The 18,924-nt window shown below is 37.0% G+C and overlaps 2 protein-coding genes across 2 annotated transcripts; both read left to right on the top strand.

Moving 5' to 3' along the window:
• Nucleotides 1-1,426: 1,426 nt before the first annotated feature.
• LOC137952251 (berberine bridge enzyme-like 26) lies at nucleotides 1,427-3,117 on the top strand. The gene has a single exon (XM_068799360.1). The coding sequence runs from the start codon at nucleotides 1,458-1,460 to the stop codon at nucleotides 3,045-3,047; it is 1,590 nt and encodes a 529-aa protein (XP_068655461.1). The 5' UTR covers nucleotides 1,427-1,457; the 3' UTR covers nucleotides 3,048-3,117.
• Nucleotides 3,118-15,692: 12,575 nt separating this feature from the next.
• On the top strand, nucleotides 15,693-17,666 carry LOC137951688 (berberine bridge enzyme-like 24). The gene has a single exon (XM_068798530.1). It carries the CDS (start codon nucleotides 15,916-15,918, stop codon nucleotides 17,503-17,505), a length of 1,590 nt encoding a protein of 529 aa, XP_068654631.1. The 5' UTR covers nucleotides 15,693-15,915; the 3' UTR covers nucleotides 17,506-17,666.
• The last annotated feature ends 1,258 nt before the right edge of the window (nucleotides 17,667-18,924 follow it).

The raw sequence follows: 18,924 nt of genomic DNA, 5'->3' as shown, positions 1-18,924 counted from the left end.
AAATTTCTTGTAAGAGTGCTCCATATTAGGTAAAAAAGCGACAATGACATGAGAGATGTCTGTAGTACTTTCATCAACATCATTTCACAACCTACCCACTCCTAATAGCATTTTGGCCCATCCTTTCAATGATTTTTTATCTTTTCTATTGTTTGTGAAAGCATTTTGGCCCACCCTTTCAATAATGTTTGATCTTTTCTATTGCTTGTAAAAGAGATTGAAGTAGCAAATCTGCTTTGGAATCTTATGAACTACTTTCTAGAGTGAAGCACGAGGTATTAGTATAACTCATTACAAAGACATTGGACAGACAAATTAACAGGAATAGCTGGCTTAAGGAGTGGATACGTATCAGATCTTAAAGGTCCAATATGATATATAAAACCGAGACACTACACTGGAATAGAGAAAATATATATGACTGCTGTGGGAACAATTTGTGCCAAGTCAATTCAATGCTTCAAGGCTTTACACTATGGATCAATCTGCTTTTGCACAATATCCTAATCTCATCAACAAACAGCAAAGTATTGGCTTGCTCATCTTGTCCCAGAGTCGTCACTAGTGGCGATCTCTCTATCCCATTTGAACTTCTTTATTTCAACTCAAAATGGGTCCTTAGGAATCCACAACTCTTTTATCAAAAGCAAATACACAATCGCTAATGATACCGCTGTGGCAGAGTATTTTCTCTTCGTCATGATGATGGATGCCAAGCGTAAGTACCCAACAGCGATTGCTGATGTCCATTGCGGAAAATACCCAACAAGAAGCTTTACAGAAAGAATTCTGGGGAGGAGCTATTTCAGCTTCCTGATTGAGCAGATTATGGAGATATGATAGCCTTTTCCTTCTCTTATTAGATTTTTTTTCGAGTGTTTTGGTCCTGATTCCATCTCATGCTGAGACGCGGCTTAAAAAATTATCAAGTGGGTAATATTCGGACTTCGTGCCCACCTACTCCAATCCAAGCAGATAGTGCTGACTGACAAGGAACAAAAATATCATTCTATCCACTCGACAATGGTGGGCGAGGGAATTACAGTGAACTATGCATGCTGAAGATTACCCATATCCTCCTCCTATTTGCTGTAATGGAAGCAGTTTCTCGGAAGAATTTTAGATGTCAAGGTTTCATATATCCTACTGGAATTGCTGTGGATTTTCTTGTATCCACACATTGTTTCTCCTGCAATGAGAGGCCTTTGACACCCACTTATGAAAATAGAAACAAATGGAACACCCATGGATTCTCTCTCCTTCTCAAAATTCGTGGACAAATGTGAACTGAAAGGAGTCAAATGACTAATATAAAATGAGTGTTGATTGTAATTGATAGTCTAATGGACTCCATTACAGGGACATGTGGACAGAAATGCTATATAAAGAACCATAAATGGGAGAAGGTAGACACCCTTCAGTTTAAAGCCGTCTCCAGCAGAGAAGAGGGAGAAAAAATGAGGTTGAGAAGATCTAGTATTCTCTACCTGCTCCTTTCATTCGCCTCGCTTTCTTCCGCAACCTCATCAACCAGTGAAAACTTCCTGCAATGTTTCTCTACCTATTTATCTTCCCCCACAGAAATGCCCAAAGTCCTTTCTACTCCTAACTCATCTTCTTACACATACCTTCTGAAATCCAATATGCAAAATCTCAGGTTCTTATCATCCCCCAAACTTGATCCTCTCTTTGTCCTCACTCCCAACAATGAGTCCCAAATCCAAGCATCGGTCATGTGTTGCAAAGCGCATGGCATTCAGTTGAGAGCCCGCAGTGGAGGCCATGACTATGAAGGCCTCTCCTACACATCAGATGACCCATTCGTGGTAGTGGATTTCATCAACATGAGATCAGTCACAGTAGATATAGAAGAGGGTACCGCATGGGTCCAGGCAGGTGCCAATTGTGGTGAATTGTACTACATGATTTCGGAGAAGAGCGCAATCCATGGCTTCCCTGCAGCTTTATGCCCCACTGTTGGGATAGGGGGGCTCATTGCAGGAGGAGGAATTGGCACCATGATGAGAAAATTTGGACTTGCAGCTGATAATGTTCTTGATGTCCACATAGTAAACTCAGGTGGACAGATCCTTGACAGACAATCAATGGGTGAAGACCACTTCTGGGCTCTAAGAGGAGGTGGAGCTGCAAGTTTTGGTGTGATTCTCTCATGGAAGATCAAGCTAGTCCCAGTCCCTCCCAAAGTGACTGTTTTCACTGTCAGCAAGACCTTGGAACAAGATGTGACCAAGGTGGTGAATAGATGGCAGTACATGGCAGAGAAATGCCATGAAAACCTATTCATTAGAGTCATCTTTCAATCAACATCCGAGGGTGGAAACAAAAGAGTCCAAGCACTATTCAACGCCATGCATCTGGGTGATGTTGATGAACTCCTCAAAGTCACAGAAGAGTGTTTCCCTCAATTGGGTCTACAGGCAACTGACTGCACAGAAACGAGCTGGATTGAGGCAGTGATATACATTGGAGGATATCCATCTGGATCATCCAAAGTAGCTCTACTGAGCAGGGACAATCCAATGGGGAAAGTCCCCTTCAAGGCCAAATCTGACTTTGTTAAACACCCCATTTCTGAAGGCGGCCTGGCAGCCATCTGGAAGTTCTTTTCAGAAGATGTGAGTGGTGCCATGCTGTGGGAGCCAATGGGTGGAAGGATGAGTGAGATTCCAGAGACTGAACTCCCTTTCCCACACAGAAAAGGTAACTTGTACAATGTCCAGTATGTGGCATCATTGATCAATCCTAAGGATGTCCATAAAAGCATGGATTGGATTAACAGGCTGTATAGGCACATGACTCCTCATGTATCGCAGTATCCAAGAGCTTCATACCTAAACTACAGGGACCTTGACTTGGGAACGAATCCAAAGCGCTCCAGCAATTACTTCTTGTCCAGCATCTGGGGTAAGAAGTACTTTCAGAGCAACTACAGGAGGCTGGCGCTTGTCAAGGCAAAAGTTGACAAGTGCAACTTCTTTAGGAATGAGCAGAGTGTTCCTCCATTTTCTCGTACTAGAACTTGTTGAACTGCAACTTAGCAGCAACGGCCAAGAAAATAAATTAAGATTATGTTACTTTGACTTGTTTTTAATCAGAGGCAGGCATTTTGATCTAGTGTGCCATGTCGAGATCTTTAAAATCTTATGTGTTAAGTGATAAAGGATTAACATAATTCCTTCAGTTACTAATAAGATTTCATTGTATTTGTCCCATGTTATAATTATCTTTTTATATAAAGTTTATCGTTTTAGATTGTAAACAGTATAAATACCACCCTCAATCAATGAAAGCATAGTAGTTCAGTTCAATATTAACATGGTATCAGAGCAGATCAATCTTCTACTTTTACCATCTTCTGATTTTTTTTCGTTTTCTTTGCCTCTCCACCCGTAACTCACTCTCTACCACACTCTCTCTAGCTGAATCACCGGGACAGTGCACTCTCGATTCTGTCTGCCTCGCCCTTTCCCACCGTCGCACCAGGCCCAAAATCCACTCGTCATACCTCTAGAGCGACAGCTCCACTGCGTGGCTCACCAACACGTACACGTGCGCCTCTCCTCCCTGACACTCCATCTGATAACCACTGCTCTCGATCCCCTCAACGTAGATGGCGGGAGCTTCCGCTTCTTCTATAATTGTCGCTAACACTCAGGCCTTCCGCGCCTTTCTCTCCCTCTTCTCTATCTCCATCTCTCTGTCTCCATCTCTCTCAATCCCTCTAGATTTTCCAGTGAAATCTTTGTTGTAGCCACAACTTGCTGCCATTTTCTGTCTCTTATTGACTCTTATTAGGGTGAAAGGTATACTTATAATATTGATATTTTTTATACCTATAAATATGACTTATGGGGGAGGGTTTGGCTTAAGTCCAAAACCCTAATTTCCTCATCTCTCGACGTGTATCATATCCTCTCTTTCTCTTCTCTCCTTTTCCTAAAGTTATTATCTATGGAATCCTAAATATCAACATGGTATCAAAGCTGTGATTTTCAGGATTCAAATTATTTTTCCCTTTTGGATTATGCATTATGAAGGCATTGCTATTTTGATGAAATCTAACGGAGTCTAATTCTGAGAAGGGCCCGCTTCTATGTTTGTTTGCTGCTGCTTCTCTGGGATATTACGACTATTAATCCAGAAGATATCTCCTCCTTTGCTAGATGTCTCCTTTACTGGGTGGTTATCTCTTTGCTATTTTTTTCTTTGGTGGCTTATCTCTGTCTCTACTTATTTTTGGCATAATTGTTAGTTGCTGTCTGATTGTTGCTGATTTCCCGTAAATGATGATTGCTATCTCCTCTTGATTAATTGTTGAGTCATCTGCCTTGATTGTTGTTTTGAGCTTCGGCAAAAGATACCAAGTGGTTGATTGATTTCCGAACACTACTGCTTCTCTGAGATTTTTTGCTATCTTCAAAAATCTCTGATGTTTAACCACTACAAATACAATTTTCTATCATCTAGGCAAAGTCTCTACAAATCCGCGTTATTATCTATTGTTTTATTGCCGATTGATGTCCGAAAATTTGATCATGATCTTGCAGCTATTTTTTTGGAAACTCCTCTGATCGTCATCTTGGTATCTACCAAGTTATCTGCCTGGCCATTTTTCCCGTCACTCCTAAAGCTGTCAACACTACTAATTTCTAGGCTTATCTCACATCTGGCTTGCTATTTTTAATCCTCTCTCTGCCTAGAACTCTATTTTCACCAAGTTATTAGCTCTTACTGGCCGTTGACATCTTTCAAAGTCGCTCTCTGATTTTCCCTAGTCATCACACTCTTCGAGGAAGAAGATGACCTCAGATTAAATAATCTCTATTGATTTAATTTGTCAAACAACCCAGCGAGCGAGCGACTCGAACTGAGCAAAATAGAGTGTTATCATCATCATGACAACGATAGGCTGCGGTTGGAACAACTGATCCTTTACTAGATGCTTTTTTCTTATTTGGTTCGTATCATTGCTGGAAATTGATCAAATGGATTTTCCCGGTGTCTCACTACTACGTTGCTATCTATTCCGAGTTTTGGCCGACTAATTTACTAAGCTGGTTCTGATTCCGCTTTATTAGGCATTGCGGGAAAGAAGATACATTGTTGCAAAATTAATGTTTCCCTAAGTTAGGAAACTGGGTTTAATCGAGCACCGATTTTGTATGCAACCCAGACTAGGCCGAGTTAACCTAGTAAATCTTCCGACCCGATGTTGCTCCTATTCTGCCATGTCAACTTGATCCGGGTCAATTCAGTGAGTCAACTTAGGCATGGATCAACATGACTCGGCCCACTTATTGTCTTTCTAGGTTATATGTGTTCAGGTCCCGAGTTCTATACATATTTCTTCTGCGACTCGATTATATCAGTTTACTATTTGACTTGGTTTGACTCGATTCTCTATCTCCAGCCACATTATTATTTTGAAGTATAGGCAACCTATTACTCGAATCGAGCTTATTACTTAGGCACCACTTCTTGATGGACACATTGCAAATTATTACATTTATTTTTATTACTCTTAAGGACTTCTATTATTTACCGGTTATCTGCTGCTATACAACTACACATGTGGTACATGTTATTTGGGCATTAACCCATTTCCACTATTGCTATTGTGTCTCTTTGACTTTATTTTTGAAGAAGAACTCCTTGGTCACTTGCCTTGGGTTTATTATTTGTTGACTATTATCGTCATTGGTTCATCTGATGCAGAATTTGAATTTCTTAAAAAAATAAAGCACATAGTGGCCTCAACATCTTATCTTCCTCTTTACCTTTTACCCATTGGTTATTTGGCAACTTTTCTCCTACCATCCTTTATTTGACTCTCACTGACCCTTATTGGCCAACCCTATTGGAGCATTGCTTTGGTTGGTCCCTTTTATTTATATGGGTGTTTTTAAGTCCTTTGAAACTTTTTATTGGTATCAATGGGTCTTTTATCGTCATCTTATGGATGACAGACATTACCCACTTTAGTGATTATTATCACTATACTTGTTCGAAATCCTTTGAGGTTGGTTTCAACTTGTTTTTTATCATCCATTTCTACCCTTTGACAGTTTGTACCCGGTGTCGTACTTATCCTTGGGACACCGTGATGGAAGAGTTTATTACTACATCTATGTTATTTGGTTCAAGTTGAGATCACTGCCATTACCTTCCAACTTGAGGGAAAGTGTTGGAAGATATGATGTAATTAGCATGGCACTGATGTAATTAGTTTACATTTTCTATCTCTTGTTCACTCTTATTAGGGTGAAGGGTATACTTATAATATTGATACCCTTGATACCTATAAATATGACTTATGGGGGAGGGAGGGTTTGGCCTAAGTCCAAAATGTTAATTTCCTTCTCTCTTGGACGTGTATCATATCCTCTCTTTCTCTTCCTTCTTCCTTATCTCTTTTTCTTGAAGTTATTATCTATGGAATCCTGAAAATCAACAGCTTAAATTTGCCCTTATCGGGTATGATCTCCTTGGGTACATTGATGACTCCAAACACTAGCCACAAAAAACCCTCGAAACACATCTCTTCACCGGATGATGCGCTCTCTCCAATTCTGTCCACCCCAGCTAGTACCAGTATCGTGTCTCTTCCCGTTCCTTTTTGCTTCCAAGAATGGTTGAAACACATCTCGTCAGATGATGTGCTCTCTTCAATTCCATCTGCCTCAACTGCTATAGTGTCACGTTTCTTCCTATCCTTTTTGTTTCTAAGAACCATCGACACACATCTCTTTCACCAAACGATGCGCTCTCTCCAATCCCGTCTACCCCAGTTGCTACTAGTGTCGTGTCTCTTCCCATTTTTTTGCTTCCAAGAACCCTACAAACGAATCTCCATACAAAGCCAATGTCAAGTTCACAGTTTCAGTTGCTACGAGACAAGATTGGCTTCTCTAACACTGACCTATCTTGAGGGGGCATGATAAGGGATTAGCATAATCCCTTCAATTATCGAATAAGATCCCATTGTATTTATTCCATGTTGTAATTAACTTCTCATGTAAAGCTTATCGATTCGGATTGTAAACAGTATAAATACCACCCTTAATCAATGAAAGGATAGTGGTTCAGTTCAATATCTAACATTAAGTGATATGTATTGTATATGGAGTGCCTCTGCTTGTCCTAAACCAGAAAGCTATTTAAAATTAAAAAATAGGATATATATATAGACGATATGAATATAGATAATAGACATATGTATGATATCGATACCTTCAACAACGGAAAAATATCAGATGATTTGCGAGATGCATAACCGATACAAACTCTGTTGATTAGAATGTATTAATTTATGATGAATATATTAATTGGATATAAAAATTGACAAATAGTTAGGGGTGAAAGGAGACAGTATCACTACCTATAAAAGAAATAAAATTTAGAAAAAAGTTTCTCACTCTGGGCAAAAGGTAAACTGCAAAATATCTACAACGGTTTTCTAGTAAGTATTGAAAAAATCGATTTGTATTAGCCGGTTCAGCCGATTTTTTCTCTCATATTAGTTTAGTTGCAACTCCTTTACATATCCCTAGAGCAAAAATTGATTTCTATCAACCAATATGTAGCCATATCAGCTATACGCCCAACACCCCTAATTTTTAATGAACTAATTTTAATATTTTTCTAAACCAGTTTTTAATCAAAGTGAGTCAAACCTGTTTCCCAAAGAGTCTTCTTCATGTAGAGTGTCGAGACTTTCAAGTGTTGTTACCTTACCAGGTCTATAATCTTTATCACGTAACATATAATAAAAAATGTTAAAGCATTATACATAATCATATCAGTACCATGTCATGTAACCTTTTATGCTTTAATAGCTAATTTTTTCAGTAATTGTGTTAGGTTATTTTAAATTTGATAGGAGGATGTCCTATTATTTCAACACAAGAAAAGGCTTGTTAGTAAATTTTAGGATCATAATGACCTACTTATAATTTTGATTATTATTGTTGAATGAAATTAGAACAGTAGTGACTACCTTGTTCAATTTGCTTTTGCCCCAAAATTTCTCTACTCGTAGGGATTAGGAGAACACAAAACTCTAAAAAAAGTGACACCACACCTTCTATTTTTCCTTCCACTTTCAAGTTTCACATGTTACAATTGACAAGACACCTACACATATGATGTGGTATTAGAGCAAATGATTCTCGACCTCTAAAATGAATTGCAACATGTGGAAAAGGGGTGTATGCCAAAAAATATTGATGTAGTGGCATTCGTGGTGTTCCCATAATGATCAAGTTAGTTTCCCATTCTCTTGATTTGCACTTAGCTTGAATTTCGTGGTGTGCTCTTGTTAGTGGATGTGGCATTGGTAGCCGGCCTAGGTTGTGGTACTGTTTTTGGGGTGTGCTTTGAGCAAGTACTTATGAGAAGGGTTGTTTGTGAGGTGTGTGCAGGTGAGCATTCTAGGTGTTTGAGGTTTGAGCAAGTGCTTGTGTGAGTATGACAACTAGATTTTAAAATGATTGGAAGATAACTGAAAGGTACTACAAGGATAAACTTGGTGTTGATAGTGGGGTGGGGCAGTTGAATTGCTTTATCAAAATTTTATAACTAAATTACAATTGGTTACATTCAAAGTGTCTAAAAATAACAAAAACAAATAATCAACCACTGTGCCAAAATTTTTTATAGTGGTTCACAATCAAAGTTTCAGATTGCTACATCACTCTCAGGGAGTCTTTATCTTGGAATTAAAATTTTAACTATGGTCAGCCAAACATCATTCACAACAAAAAGTCTCAAAAGACTCAATTACAGCACTTGCCCAAGTGCTTTGACACTTATGGTTAATAGTGCTTAGGTACACACATTTCGACCCAATTTCGAGATTTTTTACAACTTCCAATTAGTTTATACATGACTAGATTGGTTTATACACAAAGGTGGCTTATTTTTCTAATTGAAGCACCAATAGGGTTCTTGTTTGGCAAAATATGAGAATCAAGCATATGAAAATGGTTACACCCAATCCTAAGGTGAATCTATTAGAAATTCATCAACTCTACTAATTTAGATTTTAAACAAATGCAATTGAGAACTTTCCTCAAGCTAGCTATGTGGAAAGTTTTTCAAATTTGACCCATGATGTGAAAATAGGTTGTTTTAGGTATTTTACAAAAAAAAAAAGGTGCAAATAAGCTCCAAAATTTATAAAAAAATCAATAAATCCTATCTTTGTTGTTGAATATATTGATATAGCCTCTAAATATGCTTTTGACATTCTAGAAAGTTGAATTTCTATTATTTGTAGACTATTCCTTTTCTTGAGGTCAAATCATTCTGTAGTTTTAGTGCAAAGGCCAACTTCTCCTCTATGTACCTAACACTAGGATTCAACCTTGTTACGAGTGTATACATTGAAGCAACAATGCTCATAAGTACACACTTAGCTTTCACAAATCATAATGATTAGTTTTTAGAATGTTGGGACATGTATTATATATGTCAAACTCGATCTAAACTTCAAGATATCCTTTCAACATGAATTTTAAAGCTCTCTAGTGCTTCTTTCTGAGGTGTAGTGTCATCAAGAATCCAAGAAGTACTTTTGGGAGAGTTTCTCATTGAAAGGTTAAGTATTTATTAGCATTGATCATAGTATCAGGTTTGAATATTTGTTTTCTGACATATGAAAGTTTGGTCTTACAATGTCACATTATTATAAGCTCAATTTTTCACATCATTGGTCAAATTTGAAAAACTTCTCATATAGCCAGTTTGAGCAATGTTCTCAATAGCATTTGTTTTAAAATTCTAAATTAATAAAATTGTTTAATTGCTGGTAGATTATTATTAATATTGGGTGTAATCATTTTCGAAAGCTAGATTGTCATATTTGCCTAACAAGAGGCTTATTGGTGTTTCGATTAGAAAAGCAACCCAACTTTGTATATAAACAAATCTAGACACTTAGGAGCTGATTGGAAGTTGTACAAAATTCCTTAATTGGGTCTAGGTGTGTGTCCCCAGGAGTTGCTAACTATAAGTCTAAAAGTGTTTGGGCAGGTATTGTAATTGAGTCTCTTGAGGCTCGTTCTTGTTTGCTATTGTTTGATAGATCATAGTGGAAATTTTAATTCCAAGACAAGATCTCCCTAGGAGAGGAGTAGAAATCTAATAAATTTGAGTATAAAAAACTGAAAAAATTCTTGGTGTATTGATTGATTATTTGCTTTCTCTGATTTTGGACACTTTGAATGCAATCAATTTTAATTTAATCATAGAAATTTGATAAATGTATTCAGCCCTTGTCTTGGTTTATCCTTGTAGGACCTTCCACTCTAAAAAATTAAAACCCATGAAGTATGCATTAATGTGTCATGGGGACCACATAGTTTGTGGCTAAAGGGTTTTTCTCACAACTTTTTTCATCACAAAACCCAATTTTCTTGTAGTGAACACAACATAAAAACTTAAGGGTTGTGAGACATCGGAGACTTTTCTACGTTCTTATGTCATAAAGTAAAATTACTAAATTACACTTTCCTGTAACTAGGTAAGAGTATATAATAACCCCCACACTTTTTCGTTGTGTTTAATATGTTGACCATGGGTTGATTCTCACATTGTTTTTTATGATAACAAAACTTAATTGAAGTAATAACTTAAAAATTTTGTATTTCATATATTTAACCTTCAAGAGCATCTCAAGGTCTAAAACATCAAAGCCAAAATGAAGACCTCAAGCACAAAATGAAGAATATATCTTGAAGAAGCACACACAAGGAAGAAGTCGAAGTGAAGACTCAAGTTCAAGCTTTAACAGACAAATAATTAAACTCAGTCATACTATGTAAGAGAGTTTTTCTAACTCCTATTCTTCAAGTACTTGTGAAGATCGGAGCTTTAGGATATTAAATTGCATATACATGTTTAGAATCATCATACATATCATTTAGAAACATGTTAAAGCACTTAGAGAAAAATTCTCATGCTTTATAAAGGCATGTAATTTTATATGACATTGGAATGATTGATCAGTCACTGACAATGCTCGATCATCCCAAAATGTGTTGATTATAAATATAAAGCATAATCAATCAACCATAACTGATTGATTGATCATCCAAGACATAGCCATTTCATGCTATAATGCATGATCGATCATCCAATAGAGATTGATTGATCATAGTTGTCCAGGCCAGCTGAATTACATGGAATGATCAATCATCCCACTAGATTGATTGATCAGACAAAACCTGCTAGTAAGGGACTTCAAGCATGATTGATCAATTTTAACTTTTTTGGAGCAATGGTAACATGGTTGGTGGATCAATAAGTAGGCGTTGTGAAGAAAAAATAGTCGTTATGATCGATTGATCGATCAGTCACTTACCAGTGATCGATCAATCAACGACTTGATTTTTACCCACGGGTAAATAACGGTTAATTTGAGTTGGGGAAGTTATAAATACCCCCACCAAACCATGAGTAAATAGAGGCATGAACATTTATTGGCATATATTTAAGCCACCAAGCTTTATCTTGCAAATTCCCTTTCAAATGTGTTTTTGAGAGAAAGAGAGTGATCCCACATTGAAAATCCTTCATCTATTTTAATCATCCTTGCATGCCCGATATTACAAACTCCTTGGATCATTATACAATGTGACACAAAGGAGGAGGGAGATTGAAATCTCTCAAAGAGAAGTGTCTCTCCAAGTAAGTGTGTGTATTTCCCCCTTTCTTTTATATTATTGTGATAGGTATAAACTCAACCCGATAATCTTGATAGAAAAACCTAACTAGAGCTAAAATCTAGCACCAATCTCGTGGGAAAATTGATTTGTATGAAAATCGTGTACTGAACATCACGTGGCTGAAGATAACCGAAATCTCTTTGTATTTTTCCAGCTATTTGAGCTTAATAGTGGAAATTTTTCCAAGAAAGGGTTCTTGGGTGGTGATTATCATTAAGAAAACATAGAGAATAAAAAATCTTTTTGTCCCTATGGTGTGTGCATGATCATACTTACTTTGAGTTGCTTAATTTCATGATATTTTATTTTCTTGCACTAAAAAATTTTAATTTGAATTTCTCAATTCACCCCCCTCCCCCTTGAGAAACCACTTGGGCCAACATAATAAACGCAAACTAGTAATAGAGTAAAATTTCCCCAATATTCCTAATAGTTTGATAAGAAAATGTGTTCATTATATTTTAATAAATAATAAACAAAGAATAAGGTTAAAATTGAACCCCTAAAAACTAAAAAAAAAAAAAAAAAGAATAATTGGGTAAACCTTGGACACCTCCTTTTTTTAACATATATAGCCTTTTATGACAATTTCAGGCTCGTGTAGATCCTCTTTCCCTTAGTAATGTTTCAAGTTCATATGTAAATAATCTCTCTTGTATCTTTTGACTCTTCTGGATTAATAACCCCTTTAAGTAATGACCCCATTCTTGGGAATATTCACCTTCGCTAATGACACATTTCCTGTTCATTGACAACATTGGTATCATCTACATCAAATGCTTGTAATTATTATAAGCTGCAAAAGCAAATTAACAAATCTTGTCATCAATATTATGAGAGAGACGTGGCAAACTAATCCATGCACTGATTTTGGTAGATTGAATCATTTAGATTAACATAATCATCTACAATAATGTGAAATGTGAATTAGTTTAAAGAATATGATGTGAAAGCTAATTACAATAACATATAGCATAATCGATTAATTTGTATATCCCATAACACAATTACAATTCCTATATCTTCAAAACTGAAGAAAAATAGAAATATTAGTTTTAAATTAAATAAACTTCACTATGTTTCTCAGTCATTTCAGTAATTTTATAAATTTACAACGTTTTACCTATTTTCTCCAATGTGCCATCAAAAGTTTGGGTATGTGATTTTATCCAATTAATAAATTATAGTTTTTCTAGCCCTTCAAATTTGGATGTGTAATCTTGCATGCTTATCTATAATTTTTTTTTTTATCTTTATCAATATAATAATTCCATAAATTTCTAGTTGTTTCAAATGAATTTGTATATCTGTATGTTTGTATTTATAACTTGTCTAAACTTATCAACTAAAAAAAAAAGAAACCAAATTAAGTACCATAACAAACAAACCTTTTTAAATTGGGAGATGGCTACTTGGTCCCTAAAATTCCTCAACTTTGGCTAAAATCACCTTGTCTAACATGAATAAAACTTGGGATGTCAGTTTTATCTGTTTTCTATTTACTATTCAATAAATGGAAAAAAAATGCTAAAAAACTCTTACCCGATTAGGTATTTGGGTAATTTCACCCAAATAAAATTTATTATTTATTCAAATGAATGGAAATGGATAAGAGTTATTCAATATCTAATTAACTGATTACCTAGTTATATTTGAAGGATATTCAAGCATTTACCCTTTTTTAATTTTTGTTAAATGGGTAAGTGATGGTATAAGGAGTAAGGTATAAATAATTGAATTAAGTGGTGTATAAAAATAACTTATATCTAAGAGAATAATATATTGGATAACTTATTATATTCAGTTTATATACCATTTGTACCCATGAACAAAATGTTGAAATTGAGACTCAAGATACTTGGAAGTACCTGAATTTTGATGATAACAAATTCAGCCATCTAACATTGGCCTAAGAATGAAAGTTTTGCATAAAAGAAAGGGACTTCAAACATTTTTTTTAAATGAGTTGAACCCATACAATGGGTTTGAGCCCTCCAACATTAAGGAAGAAAAGAAGTAGTCAAACCCCAGTTACATCGAGTTTTGAAATTAAAAGAGTCAAACCCCCAGTCGGAGTTGGTCCATCAAGCAATAGGAGTTGAATCTCAGTGACAAAAGATTCTTGAAGAGAATAATGAAGTCAATCTTCGGTATAGGTGTCAAACCCATAAGGCAAGTAGATAGAAAAAAGGAGTCAAAACCCTAGTTATAAGAACTTCTAAATTTTTTTAAAAAGGACTTAACCCTTGAACTAAAGAGCACACAATAGGAATCAACTACATAGGAAGATTCATCCCCATCAATGTTAAAAAACAAAAAAACAAAAAAAAAAAAAAGGGAAAGGATTCCACTCCACTTATAAAGAAGGTTTTAGAGAAAAAAAAGGAGTCGAACCATAGGATTTGAGTGTCAAACCCAGATGGATGTTATACGTCTTTAAATTTTGTAAGAGGTCTACCAACATATTCAACAAGAAAAATAGGATTTATTGATTTTTTTATAATTTTTGGACCTTTCTTTCTTTACTAAATACCAAAAACAACCTTATCCGTTCTTAATTTAGTTTTCTTGAATATTGGAAATCATGTTTAGAGATACCAAACGCATCCTGAACTTTGAGATATCATTGTCTATGTAAATTCCAAAGCTATCAAGTGCTCTATAGCTATTTGCAAGTTCTAATCCCTCAAGAAGAAGTGATTTTGCCAAAGATTTTTAATGGAAGATAAGTATTTAAGTGCTTTGATTTTGATATATGATTATGAATGACATCTTTTTATAATTATGAATACTTGTTTTTTATCGGTAGAAGTTTACTCTGCTTTTCACATTTTCATATTGATTGATTAATTTGAAAACTCCCTTACATTACTAACTTAGAGTTTTTTAATGCCTTTAAATTTAAAATCTAATCCATTAAAGTTGTTGATGTTATCGTATATTATTGTAATTTTTGTATCATGATAAGGCATTATTGTAATTTCTGTATCTTATTGAGAGGGAGCCTGAGAAACGGTTACCACATCCAAGGAAGGCAACAGGCATGCAAATTACCCAATCCTGATACAGGGAGGTAGGGATAATAAATAACAATACCGAGCTCTCAGAGTCTGGTAATTGGAATGAGTACAATCTAAATCCCGTAACGAGGATTTATTGGAGGGCAAGTCCGGTGCCGGCTGCGGCCGTAATTCCAGCTTCAATAATTTATATTTAAGTTATAAGGTACAAAAATTACAATAATATAATAACTTTCTAGTAGATTCATCTCAGGGGTGTAATATTGTATTTGAATCTGATTATAATTTTTGCCTATTAAGAGGGTGATTTCGTGTGTAAAACGAAGGAGCCGGAATCTAGGGATTTGTTTACCAAGCGATCCGGAGATCAAAATGCAACAAATGATGTCGTATAAAAGACACAACTGTCGGTCCGTTCGTTTTGTCATTATTCCATTATCTGTGATGTCTTCCAGAGCTCAATCATTGATTCATTTTCCTCACAAATGTTATCCATTAACGCGGAAACTGATGCAGAATTAGATTTCTCTGTTCACTCTTGCGCAACGTTCTTATGAACAGACTGAAACTTGTTCTAACGTTTGGTTTTTCTGAACTGGTCTCAAGTGGAAGTTTTTTGCAAAGGAGGGAAGTAGGAGGTTGACATCAGAAATCATATTCACAAGATAAGAAAGGGACAAAGAACGGAGATTGCTAAACTCAGCAACTGTTTTTTAGGCGAATTCTTGTTGGGTAAACCATTATGATTAAGGCGAATGGTTGTTTGGTACACCATTAAGATGATATGACTAGACAAGGTTTTGATTGTGAAGTTACAACTGCCCAGAATTGTTTTTTTTTAAAAAGATTTGAATGTGAAGTGTCCCAGATATATCAGAAAAAAGGATTTGAATATGAAATAATCGACACGGTGTAGTGACCGACTGTAATTTGATCTTTAGGATGGAAGAGACCATCAAGTATTTGAAATGGTATAATTCCACAAAAACTAAAAACCAGTTTGTTATCTGGAGACGACGATCAAAATTTTCAAAGTTTTGAACTTGGATTTTTCTAAGCACGCGGAAGGAGAGAGAAACACTATAAAGCGCACGGGTCAGTGCAAGAGAGTTGCAAAATTCAAGAACCCATTTGTGATCAGAGAAGAAATGGTTTTTCCAACTGCCGCAGCTCTCAACCTCCTTGCTGTCTGCCTCCTTGTCTTTTCTTCTGCTGCTTCGGTTTCAGCGTACCATCCCTTCGTCCAATGCCTTCGCCAGGAGTTGTCTTCCTCAACAGACATCTCAAAAATTCTCTACATTCCGAACGCGGCCAACTACACTACTATTCTGGAAGCCAGAATCGAGAACCCCAGATTCAATACCTCCACAACCCCCAAACCAGTGTACATCATCGCACCCACAAATGAATCTCAAGTCCCAGCAACAGTTATCTGCGCCAAGAATCATGGTTTACAGATCAGGACCAGAAGCGGAGGTCATGACTACGAGGGCCTCTCCTATGTTGCAAGGGAGCCATTCGTGGTTGTTGATCTCATCAACCTCCGTTCTGTAACTGTAAACACAGGAGATTACACGGCGTGGGTGCAGACAGGAGCTGTTCTTGGTGAAGTATACTACGCGATTTCTCAGACGACTAGAATCCATGGATTCCCTGCTGGGTTCTGCCCCACTGTAGGGAGCGGTGGGCTCATCAGCGGTGGAGGCATTGGCACCATGATGAGGAAGTATGGTACTTCTGCCGATAATGTGATCGATGCCCGTTTGGTGGATTCCGGTGGCAGGATCCTGGACAGACAATCAATGGGTGAAGATCTCTTCTGGGCTATTAGAGGAGGAGGAGGCGCAAGCTTTGGCGTAGTTCTGGCATGGAAGCTCAAGCTAGTGGATGTTCCTCCAGTCGTGACTGTTTTCAACATCAGCAGAACCTTGGAACAGGGCGCAACCCAGACTGTGAAAAAATGGCAGCTTGTGGGAGACAAGTGCAACAAAAACCTGTTCATAAGGGTGAGGCTACAAGCTGTTGATGTAGAAGGAAAGAGAACAGTTCTAGCAGTATTTGACTCAATCTTCCTAGGCACTGCTCAAGACCTCCTCACAGAGATTAAACAGTGCTTCCCTGAACTGGGTCTGAAAGCAAAAGATTGCATTGAACTGAGTTGGGTTGAATCGATCATGTTTGTTGCAGGGTACCCATCAGGATCACCACGAGAAGTTCTACTAAACAGGATTCCACCCATGGGTAACTTCGCTTTCAAGGGAAAAACTGATTTTGTGACAGAGCCGATATCTGAAACTGGGTTGGAAGGGATCTGGAACATCCTTTTAGAGAATGTCACTGCGTTCTTGCAGTGGGACACCATGGGAGGGAGGATGAGTGAGATTCCAGAGTCTGCAACGCCTTTCCCACACAGAAAAGGCAACCTGTACAACATTCTTTACTATGCGGATTTGCAGAATGAGGCGGCCAAAGGCTTGGATTGGATTCGGAGGTTGTACAAGTACATGACACCTTATGTCTCCAAAAGCCCTAGGGGTGCTTACATTAATTACAGGGATCTTGACTTGGGTGTCAATGGGAAAAAACCAAGTTACATCGAATCAAGTGCCTGGGGCTTCAAGTATTTCAAGGGCAACTTTAGGAGGCTGGCCCTTGTGAAGGGTAGGGTTGATAAAGATAATTTCTTCAGGAACGAGCAGAGCATTCCACCTTTGCAGACTTTGATTGCCACCGGCTAGTAGACTTAGTTATTCACAGTGCCTCCAGTTGAAATTTGTATTTATGTAATTTTGGGCTTATCATGTAAGCAAATGTTATATTTTTTTTTAAGTGAGAAGGTAAAGAAATAGGTGCCATACCCTTAGGGTCTGTTTGGAACCCCATGGAAAAGAAAAGAAAATCATTTGAGATTACTTCGCAAATAAGAATCAGATAGATTTGAACTTGGAAAAGTTTTTTGGTTTTTGAATATTGAGTTCAACTAGCAACCTATCAATCATTTGGTTGGGGTAGGTCAAGTTACAGATTTCTTGAAAGATGAATTATGTGAAAGGATAGGTGAAGTAGGTGTTTGAAAGTAGTCCTAAATCTGCCCTTTTTCTACCAAACTAAACTGAGATATGAGATGTGGGCATCTTCTAATCTACTCTGAATCCTTTTTAGGCTTTACCATTTTGTTTTTCTAAATCTTAAGGAGCCTGACACCAATAACACTTTAGATTTTTTTCTTCATTTTGTTAATGTTTCATAACCTGTGACATCGGTTTTGTTTTCAAACCTGTCACCAGAGATTTCAGCGTTTCTTGGGTTTAATCTCGTGCAAGCATGGTCTTCATCTTTAGTTTATGATATCCATATTGACCAGAAAACATTCTGCTTCATGATATTCTATACTTCATGCTGCTTAATGAACCGATTGATCTGAAGCAGGTTTGATAAATTATATACTTCCAGACGTTTGGAACTTGGACATGAGCTGTAGTATCAGAAAACCGTATCGCCGCCCCTGGTGTGGAAGAAAAGTCTTCTGAGGGTATTGAATTCCTGATCAGATTTTAGAATCTGCTATCCCTTTCTTGCACCAGTATGTGTATGCACATATATAAATTTTCTTCTCGAATGGCGGCCAGCCTCCATGCCCTCTCCTACTCCTGGCGTCGTCTCCCCCAAACAGGTTTTACCCAGTACACACCTTTAAAGACTAAACAATACTTGACTTTGCTTCACAAGATCCATTAGTACTTCAGTTTCCTGGTTAAATTCGACTTCTGTCGGTATCAATCGTCAATTATCTTAAATATTACAGGTGAGGGAAGGTAGCCTAAGAAAACGATCACCCTTGTTAAGAAATGGAGACTTTGACAAAATCTTGTTCTTCCCATGAAAAAACGGCCTTGATTGCAAGTAATTGCGTATTCGGACTTCACGATAGATGCAAAGACAGAAATGGATTCTACTGTTGGATAAAATAGAAGAAGATGATGATGACGATGGCGTTAAAGAACGCTGAGTGATTATAGGAAAACACTGAGATGACGAAAATGTTGGTTGAAGTGAAAATGATTTCTGGATTTGCTTGGCTGCGCCGATTCACTGTAGAGATTCTGGTATGAGACAACGATTTTCTGACGTTTGCAGACAGGAACATTTGAGAAGAG

Source organism: Aristolochia californica, unplaced genomic scaffold (genome assembly GCF_029961685.1).
Source record: "Aristolochia californica isolate CCGP_79_NKW_82.1479 unplaced genomic scaffold, dmAriCali1.0.hap1 SCAF_15, whole genome shotgun sequence".
Lineage (NCBI taxonomy): Eukaryota > Viridiplantae > Streptophyta > Magnoliopsida > Piperales > Aristolochiaceae > Aristolochia > Aristolochia californica.
The sequence above is the reverse complement of the archived record's forward strand: the minus strand, read 5'-3'. Positions and strand labels throughout refer to the sequence as shown.

Excerpts from the sequence above, each read along its gene's own strand:
- LOC137951688 (XM_068798530.1), top strand. The coding sequence starts at position 15,916 with ATGGTTTTTCCAACTGCCGCAGCTCTCAACCTCCTTGCTGTCTGCCTC.
- LOC137952251 (XM_068799360.1), top strand. The coding sequence starts at position 1,458 with ATGAGGTTGAGAAGATCTAGTATTCTCTACCTGCTCCTTTCATTCGCC.